Source organism: Buceros rhinoceros, unplaced genomic scaffold (genome assembly GCF_000710305.1).
Source record: "Buceros rhinoceros silvestris isolate BGI_N320 unplaced genomic scaffold, ASM71030v1 scaffold8222, whole genome shotgun sequence".
In the NCBI taxonomy this organism is placed as follows: Eukaryota; Metazoa; Chordata; class Aves; order Bucerotiformes; family Bucerotidae; genus Buceros; species Buceros rhinoceros.
Window position 1 is genome coordinate 488 of NW_010400605.1, and position 9972 is coordinate 10459.

Sequence of the window (9972 nt, forward strand, 5' to 3'; positions counted from 1 at the left end):
TGCCTACGGCAAGAGGTTGGGTATTATTTGAGCCCCGCCAGACGGGTTTGTTCCATTTTAAAGACACACCAGAATGGGAGACTCTTTGAAATGGTCCAATTGTCCGTACTTTACTCTGAAGCGATGGAGGTAAAGGAAAGTGGTCCAGCTGGACAGGTCACATGACACCATCCGGCCAATGACAGAAGCTGGAGGAGCGGTTGGCAACTGCGGAATCATAACATTCTGTAACGGCTAGCAACGGCTTTCGTCAGTTCAAGGAGCCTGGAGCAGGTACCAGCTCCTTCGTTCAAATGCAATTGGCTGTCAGGTGGGGTTTTGTTTCAAAAAAGAAGCAGAGCCAAGGTTCTGAAAGTCCAGTTTTTGAAAGAAAACTACTGTTTTCAGGATAAGAATACACTTGGCCTGAATGTTGCTAGCTTTAACGTTTCCCTATATGTTCTGTTGGTATTAAGAGAGTCGAGGAGCAGTACGCAAGAGGTGAAAATGAACATATCTGGGAATGACAGCCATTTCCGGTTGTATTCCCCCTACGCACAGGTAAATACTGTAGATTTTAGAGTGGTTTGTGTCCTTGCCTTTTTTTATATATCCATGCTGAAAGGGAGGTTTATTATGTGAAGTTAGATGTTGATAGGTCACTCTGTCTGGGTCATGGCCACATCTGCAGATCAAATATCTGATTTTCAGAAGTGGTGAGAAGAGCCAACAATGATCATCTAAACTATGGACAATTTCTTCTGTGGACTAAGCTGAGATACTCAAGGATCACATAAGTTAAAAATCTTGCATAAAGATCACTCATTACTTTCTTATTGAATCAACACTATATTGGTTCTGAATAAACAGGTCATGTTTATAATTACTGCTTGTAGCAACTACCCAAATTTCTGCAAAGTCCATTATTTGAAGGCAAGTCCTTCAAAATGGGTTTGTTTTTCAAAGAAATATTTATATTCCACCTGGTAAAAATTCCAGGAATGGATAGAGGGCTCTTTGTTACTGCATCTATTTCAGTACTGGGGATTTACATGTTAATGCCTGGGAGAGATGGGCTTTGCCTCTAGACTCCAGCATGTCTCATGGGATGGCCCAGTCGTACTGGCTGCAGTCCAGAAGTGACGTGTTTCAGTGACGCTGCTCGGAGACCCAGCTGTTAATACCTGGAACTGGGTGAAACTTAAATATCTTCAAGTGTGACTCGGTTTTCCTCTGAAACACTACACAGAAACTCATTCAGAAATAACCAACGACCTGTCATTTACAGCTTTCAGCTGGGATGTAGTTCATAACAAGGATGTAAAACTGAGTTTACATCCATCACCGTGACATGGGCTACTGTACCATCTCCCCAATTAATTAAAACCAAGAAGTTTAAAAAGAGAAGATTCACATTTAAGGCAACCACCAGGGCACGGGAATCTAGTGTGACCCATAAAATCATTTTCCTCATGAGGGTCCCAGGTGCAGATTCTGTCGCTCTGAAAAACCTCTTGGCTGTATCACTGTGTGCTCATTATGGAGATGGGGGAGTTGTTCACATTTGTGTTGCAGATTTAGAGAGATGGAAATAAAAGTAGAAAGGAGCCAGCACCTTCAAGCACATTTTTTAGCCTGAAAACAAAAGTGACTTTCTTCTGCAGAGTTGGTGTTTCCAACGAGAATTGGAACAACAGATTTTTCCTTTTTTTTTTTTTTATTTTTGAAATCCAAGTCTGACAGGGATTACAAGTTCCCAGATTTTTAGTTTTGCAGTTTTTGTTGGGAACCTTTCTGAGTTTTGTTTCTTGTATCTTATTTTCCCATAGACCCATGTCCTTTAATAGTGAGAACGTACTAGTGTAAGATTTGCAATTGTTCAGCAGATTTCACTTGAGATTGACCTGATTATTCCATTGTGCGGGAAGGGAAACTCGGCTACATGTCAATTAAGTGACTAATAGATTTTTTCCTTGCCAGCATCCCAAGAAAAGTCTGCAGTACAGTAAGCAAACTGCTTTACCCCTATTATTATCTAGGAACAGTTTTACCACATGAAAGCTCCGGTGACCTAACTCAAGATAACTTTAGAGCTTAAGGTAACTTTAAAGATAACTTTAAATGTTCTAAAATATCAGAATGTGGTCCCGCGAAATCTTAGTCACATCTTCACAACAGGACACCGAGTAGTAATCCATTTAGTCCATTTTAATTGTTGTATTTACAATATCTGAAAACTGCTCCTGCAGGAAAGGTGCAGCAATACCTTCTGTTACTGGGAAACACAGTCCGCAGGCTGTCTGAGGATCAGTTGTGCTTTCCGTCATAGGAAACCTCGCTATATAAATGGACTCTATTTGCCATCTACTAACTGTGAGTAAAAATATTTTCTCAGCAATTTTTTCATTAGAGTAAGTCAATACACGAAAATGTCCTTCCAGTGCTTATATAATATATATTAAAGTCAAGAAATGTACCATGGCAAACCAGTCAGGTATGATCTGATATCCCAGCAAGTTAGGCAAAGAAAGGAATTGTGCTGGCATTTGATTAGGGATTGCCACATGAATTTTTTTAGCTGTCATGTTACAGATCTTCAAAACTCTCTGTGATGTTGAAGATGAAGTCACAAATAGCAATTCAGGTTGCTGAGATCCATGGAGCAAAAATGTTGCTTTACTTGGATGTTTGCTAGATTAAATCTCTAATAGTGTAAATGGTTAGTAGGCAGGTAATCATTTAAGAGAAATGAAAAGCAGTGAGTATCAGGGGGAGGAGGCTGGTAGGGCCACTACCAGCAATATCAGTCGATAGAGCACAACATGTTATATGGATGAGACACCCCTTGTGGAGATAACATCAGATTACAGTGCTGTGTGTGCAGATGTATTTCCAGTTCATCTATCTGAATAAATTTCTCAGGCTTGAACATTGGATGCAGGCTGTTGAAATACAGCAATACTGTATGAGGCAGTACAATATCTGAAAATCAGATTGTTTATGGGAAAAAACACCATTTCAAGTTGGGGTGTTTTTACCTCAGTCCTTTATAAGGGGAGCTTTTTTCTACCAGGAGATCTGGTAGACAGCTGGAACCTGGAACAGGGTAAGACTCCAGGGCAGGGAACCAAGACAGATATCAGAAATTGGGTGGAAACAGGAGTGCAAGTCAGCATGCCTTGTCAGAGATGCATGAACAAGGGGACTAAAATATTCATGGAGCTCATATCCAGAGCTGTAGACAGGTGTCATAAGGGAAGTCCAGAAAGACCTCTAGTCTTTCTAAGCAAACACCTTGTGTTCCTGAAATTCCCCCAGGAACAGGTAGCCTGTCATATGTGGCCATATAATCACATAGGATCAAGACAAGAATTTAAGCCTTAAGTCTCTGAGTGCCCATTCTGCTTTAAGGACAGTTCCCATACCTGCAGCATTGGCCCCTGGCAACTAGCGCTGTCATAAACACCACATAGGCACACTTGTGGGTGTGACACACATTTGGTCAGAGACTACGCCAAAGAGGCACTATGCACAAGGGTTTCTTTTTGGAGAGCAATGTCTCACAGTCAGAATGAGAAAATGGACCCAACCTTTTTTTTTTTTTCACTTCAGCATCTAGAAATTCAGAGTTTGAGTGCTCCACAATAATGTAGCAAACATTAAAACTGCATTTATTCACGTCCATACTTGGAAATCTTGTTAAACTAACTAAAGTTTGATTTCGCTTGCACTACCCAGTTAATAATAACCTATTCCGGTCAGTGAAAAAGGCTCTATCAAATTAAAGTGTTGTATCTTACTTTCCCTCACATGAGACAACACATATCTGATCTTCAGTAGTGTTATTAAAGTGGGTTTAATACAATACACACACTACTCATAGGCAAGAAAGAGATGCACAAGAGTACTGATAACTGGAATAAAAGAAAATGTCCATGCTTTATCTTATTTCCTTAAAACTGTAAACAATATCCAACTTCAATATTTTTAATGCAATGCATGGAACCCTGATTGTATCTATAGTTGCAAACCGGTCAGCTTGAACAATGCAAATGGACTCAACATTTTTCATCATTTTTATATTCATTCCATTGCATTTCCTGGTTCTCAGAAAGTGCTGTCCCAGCACTGAAAGATTTTTGATGCAGATATTATGGGTAGATATAAGTTACTAGAGCACAAGAATATATTTTCTGATTTTCTTCTGATTAAGTGTAAATTATTTTCATGAACTTCATACTTCTCAAAATCTACATTTTGTACATAGTAAAGAGAGTTGTGATTCTGAAAATTTTGATAGGAAAGAGAATGTCTACAAGCTAAAACCGTGTATTCCTCTGCTCATAGCACCACCTAGAAATCAAGAGACTATTTCACAGCCAGTTTACCCTTCACTGGTTATAAACCTTAACGATGAAGAAGATGAAGACGATGAAGAGAGTGATGAAGAGGAAGAGAATTGTAAGCGGGTTTTTTGTTTTCTTTTACAAGGAAGTACAATTGGATTTTTTTGATTCTTGCAATGTACTTTACAACCAATTTGTTATAATGACCACTGTGTTTTTAGAAAAGAGTTGTTGGCAAGTTTTTGAAATAGTGTTCAGCTAATCTTGAAAAATATTGGAACTGGTAGTCACCAAACATGAGTGAGGCACCATTTTCTAACTCCTGTGAAATGCCTAGCTATATATATTCATAGCGGTGTGATTCACATAACCTCTTTTTCATTACACAGAGTTTCAAATGTGATCCACAAATCAGATGGCCACAAAATACTCTTAAAAATTTCTCAAAATTCAGGGAGAAAATTACAACTTTAGGAGGTGATTCTTTTCTGAGAATCCAGCTTTTGAACAGGGGCTGTACACACTCATCACTGAAGGTGAAGTCACAGGTTTGTTTACAAAACACAGTTGTGTTACTTCAACTTGAACAGTTTCTTCAACAGATTTCCTAAACCCTGTAGGCAGTCTTATTTTAGTACAGAAAGTTTGTCTCAAATGTAGCTAAGAGAACCCATACAAAAATCTTCACTGCTTTAACTGAACGTGTATGCATATGTATGTATGTATTTATTAATTTTAATTTTTTTAAAATGTATTCAAACTGTTGACTGTAACAAATAAGGAATGCTCACTTTGCCATCTCTGCTGGCAGACATTACAGAATAGTAACTTTGGACAGGGGTTTTGTGAAAAGCACTCCCTGGTGACATGTTTAATCAGAAGATTTCCTTTTGGGAGTAAAAGGATTATTTTTGAAAATGAGTACTGAAGATGTTTTTGAATCATTTTAAATCAACAACCATGAGCATTTTAGTTAAGTGCTGTAGCTGCAATTCCATTGCACTTAGAAATACCTAATATTGAGGAATCATTTTTCTGCCCAAAAGCAGAGGTTGAAGTCAGAAAAAAACCAAATCATGAACCAGAATGAAATTCAGTATGGTATTTGATTATTAACAATTGTTGAGGGTCTTTGTGTAGCTATCTTGTAATATTTTAAAAATATTTCCTGCAGATGTTTCTGATTGGGAACCTAAAAATGCTGCAGAAGTTGAAGAGCTAAGAGCAATAAAGGAAATATGCCATAAATCTGGTAAATATGAGATTAGTCGCTCTTTCCTAAACAGCAATGCTGTCACTGTATAAACTGTGGGTTTTCTTTCCCTCTTGGGGTATGTTTAGGAGAGTATTATGGGATTCAGCATCTTCACGAACAGCAATCAACAAAAACTACGTCTTCACCTCAGGAAAATGAGCCATTACCCTTGAAAGATACCAAGAAAGACTTTCAGAAAGGCAAGTACTTTTCATCTTCTTGGACAATGTTTACCACTTCACAGTTACAGGGAGAAACTTATACACAGCTTGCCCCCACTGCCCACTTCTTTAATTTAGTGACAATAAAAGATAGCACATCACAAAGAGCATAAAAATACTTCATTAAAATTTTCCCCATATATATATATGGAGTGTCACACGGTGACTACCTGCATCCAGTTGTAGATAGAAAAGGCAGAAATGGGCTTTTAACCCTGTGTGTACTTTCCTGCGATATGTAACATAGGTCTTTCATTTAATTTTTCTTGAAGATCAAGATTTACGTAGTCTAATTTTAACCATCCAAGTTTAGGAATGTAGGTGAAATTTCTCACCCAGGCTCTCTCTTGTAAATGGAGAGAGACATGCAGTCTTGTGGGGCTATTTATTGCATCACAAGACAGTGCCAAAGAAAGGTGAGTTGAGCTCGAGGTGCTCCAAGCTGTATGATGGCTGTCTTGGGTGTCTAGATGATGAAATATGGCAATACATGAACACATGACTGAATTTAGATGAAATAAGTACCCCCTTTAAGTGTCTTCTAAATGATAGTAACAAAAGAATTCCATTTTGTTTTGAAAGTTAGGCTTTATCCAACATGGTTAAGGGCAAAGAAATACAAATTCTTGGGCAAGTGGCATGACTGAAAAAAAAAATCTGTATTAGTTTTTTTGCTGAATAAGTAATAGTATAATTCCATTTTAGGAGAGATTTATGTTCTTAGTATCACAAGACATCAGAGTAATCAGTACATCAGTTATCAAAAGTTGCTGGGCAGAAATATGACCTACTTTTAATACAAAAAGAACATTATTGGTTATTTTGTGTAAATTTCGGGGATAAAATCTTGATAATACTGTTTTATGTAAAACTTAGGTGAGCAGGATGATGTGCTAATAAAAAACTAGGAATGCAAAAATTGTCTCCATTTTGCATAATGCAGACATGAGAAGTCATGCTGTTTTGACTGACCATTTTTGCCAGCCTAGATTCAATAGAATTGTCAAAATTAGTTTCTTCTCATTTCTACATTTAAAATGTTTGTTATTAAAATAGTTGTGATAGGCAAATATTTAGATATATTTAGACTACAGGCAAGGAAATCAGGAATAAATATAGGAAATATTTAAGCTACGTCTTTATTTATAATTGGATACATTCAGAGAAAAGGATAAAGGTGTTCCCCAAAACATTTCTTCAGTTGAGTTCTCTGAGGTTTAGGTGTTCTGAAGACAGGCATCTTGAAAATACCATAAAGTCGATCAGGTAGGAGTCATAAATATCGTTCATGAAAAGTGAAAAGCTAAAGAATGGGCGGGTAATTTGTAGCTGGTTCTTTACTTTGGAGCCATTGTCTTCTTTAACCTGCGTATTATGGTATTTTCTTAGAGAGCACAAGAGTTATACATCAGTTAGACTAGGCAGGATCCAAGCAACTAACAGAAAGGAGAGAAGAATCTAAAAGGAGTGGTTAAAGAAAAAAAATTGTGCTGAACTAATCAGTTAGATTAAACTAGTCAGAGGTGGGAGAAAGAGAATGGCAGTTCCATTCCCTGTGCTTACACACAAGAAGCTTTTCTGTTGCCTTTCCAGGTGACAGTAATACCATTCCTACCAAATTTAATGATACTGGAGGAGAAGGAGAGAGTTCAGAAAGGAGAGAGAGTGTTCCCAGAACAGATCGTGGATCCCTTGAAAATGGAGGTGATACACTTTAGCATTGGCTTCTCATTGGTGTACATCGTGTGGTAAACTGAATATTCCCACATTTAAACACCACCATTTTATATTTGAGTTATTCTTTGTTCTTTATGTGCTAGAGACTCTTTCTCATGCTGCACAATTGTTCGAACAATCATAAACACTGTTTATGATCCTGCTTGTTTCGGGATTATACAAAAAGTATTAAATATCCTCTATGCTGATTACAATTGATTTTTTCCAGCTAGGCATTATGTATATTGGCATCGGAGGTAAAGCTAATACAGGAGGGTTGAATATCCAGCCATTCAGTGGCATTACAGCACTGCTGTTTGTCACCATGTCAGCAATGCCACTTTAGCTGTTAAAACTATGTGTGGGCCCATGCTGTAAAATGTGCCACTGAAGTGCCTAAGGATTAAAGTAATCCTTTTATAAATGGAAGTTATTTTTTATACCATGCCACTCAGCTGTTCTGTTTGCAGGACAACGCATAGATGAACGGATACAACTGAGACAGGGGCAAAGCATACCTCATGTGCAGGGAATGGGAAACAACCACCAGTAGACAGGAACATTTTATGGTTCCTGTTTTGTTGCTGAGTTATCTTGTAATGACACACAGTTCAAGCTCAAAAGTTGTCACCCTATTGCACTGGGTTCCCATTTAGATGTTACACTTGGACTTTAGAAAAGGATATGTTCCCCCTCTGACACATGCATAAATTGCACACAACATTTGATTCTCAGGTATTACAAAGGTGTATGTGGATTAAAGCAAATGTTAATAGATTTAAACTGTAAACCCTAAATACAGTAGTCATTAAGATCTTCTAACACATGAAAAGCATTTTGAGCCAGCCCTGGTAAAAGCAATTGCATGAGTTCGAAGTAGTGTTGGTTTTTGTGTTTACACTCAATTTTGAAGTTTGCTTTCAAGATTTTGTAACCATGAATGCTGCTAGGGGAAATGTAGCCACCTTTGCTTTCCTTTTGAGGAATGATAATTTTAGAATAATTAACATGTGAAATCGTGTTACACCCAAGATGACCTGTGCATTTTTTGTAATTTCTTAAAAAAAGTAAATATGTATTATTCTAATCTCTCAGAAACAAATCACACTGAGCTGGTTAAGAACCATCACCAAAAAGAAGTAAAGAAGAATTACGTTTCTGAGGAGCCAAAAAATCCACCTAATAGAGTAACAGGCAAAGGTATTTTGAGAAAACAGTTGGGTTATTTACTAAATTTACTAAATACTTTTATTTACTAAATTTATTTACTAAATTTATTTAGTTTTTATTTACTAAACCGTTAGATGATTTAGCTCTACCTAGTTAATTTCTGTTCTTAGTGTCTAATAAGGACAATAACATTTTTCGATAAGAAAATTTTGTGTAATTTTTTTTTAAAGTAAATATGTACTGTTTGAATCTCTCAGAAACAAATCACACTGAGCTCGTTAAGAACCATCACCAAAAAGAAGTAAAGAAGAATTACGTTTCTGAGGAGCCAAAAAATCCACCTAATAGAGTAACAGGCAAAGGTATTTTGAGAAAACAGTTGGGTTATTTACTAAATTTACTAAATACTTTTATTTACTAAATTTATTTACTAAATTTATTTAGTTTTTATTTACTAAACCGTTAGATGATTTAGCTCTACCTAGTTAATTTCTGTTCTTAGTGTCTAATAAGGACAATAACATTTTTCGATAAGAAAATTTTGTGTAATTTTTTTTTAAAGTAAATATGTACTGTTTGAATCTCTCAGAAACAAATCACACTGAGCTCGTTAAGAACCATCACCAAAAAGAAGTAAAGAAGAATTACATTTCTGAGGAGCCAAAAAATCCACCTAATAGAGTAACAGGCAAAGGTACTTTGCGAAAAGTGTTGGCTTATTCGTTTTTATTTACTAAACTGTTAGATGATTTAGCTCTACCTAGTTAATTTCTGTTCTTAGTGTCTAATATGGACAATGACATTTTTGGTTAAGAAAATTTTGTATAATTTTTTTTAAAAAAGTAAATATGTATTATTTTAATCTCTCAGAGACAAATCACACTGAGCTGGTTAAGAACCATCACCAAAAAGAAGTAAAGAAGAATTACGTTTCTGAGGAGCCAAAAAATCCACCTAATAGAGTAACAGGCAAAGGTATTTTGAGAAAACAGTTGGGTTATTTACTAAATTTACTAAATACTTTTATTTACTAAATTTATTTACTAAATTTATTTAGTTTTTATTTACTAAACCGTTAGATGATTTAGCTCTACCTAGTTAATTTCTGTTCTTAGTGTCTAATAAGGACAATAACATTTTTCGATAAGAAAATTTTGTGTAATTTTTTTTTAAAGTAAATATGTACTGTTTGAATCTCTCAGAAACAAATCACACTGAGCTCGTTAAGAACCATCACCAAAAAGAAGTAAAGAAGAATTACATTTCTGAGGAGCCAAAAAATCCA

General features: G+C 36.3%; 1 protein-coding gene across 1 annotated transcript in view; it reads left to right on the forward strand.

Moving 5' to 3' along the window:
- Window positions 1-486: 486 nt before the first annotated feature.
- LOC104489735 (chromosome unknown open reading frame, human C12orf50) overlaps window positions 487-9972 on the forward strand; it is a gene marked incomplete at its 3' end in the record, with an annotated part of 34430 nt that continues 24944 nt past the window's right edge. Inside the window, exons 1-9 of the mRNA XM_010131933.1 lie at window positions 487-540; window positions 2229-2352; window positions 4327-4440; window positions 5500-5577; window positions 5667-5780; window positions 7395-7505; window positions 8586-8717; window positions 8945-9049; window positions 9558-9662. Coding sequence (XP_010130235.1) covers window positions 487-540; window positions 2229-2352; window positions 4327-4440; window positions 5500-5577; window positions 5667-5780; window positions 7395-7505; window positions 8586-8717; window positions 8945-9049; window positions 9558-9662 — 937 coding nt within the window. The remainder of the gene's footprint in view (window positions 541-2228; window positions 2353-4326; window positions 4441-5499; window positions 5578-5666; window positions 5781-7394; window positions 7506-8585; window positions 8718-8944; window positions 9050-9557; window positions 9663-9972) is intronic.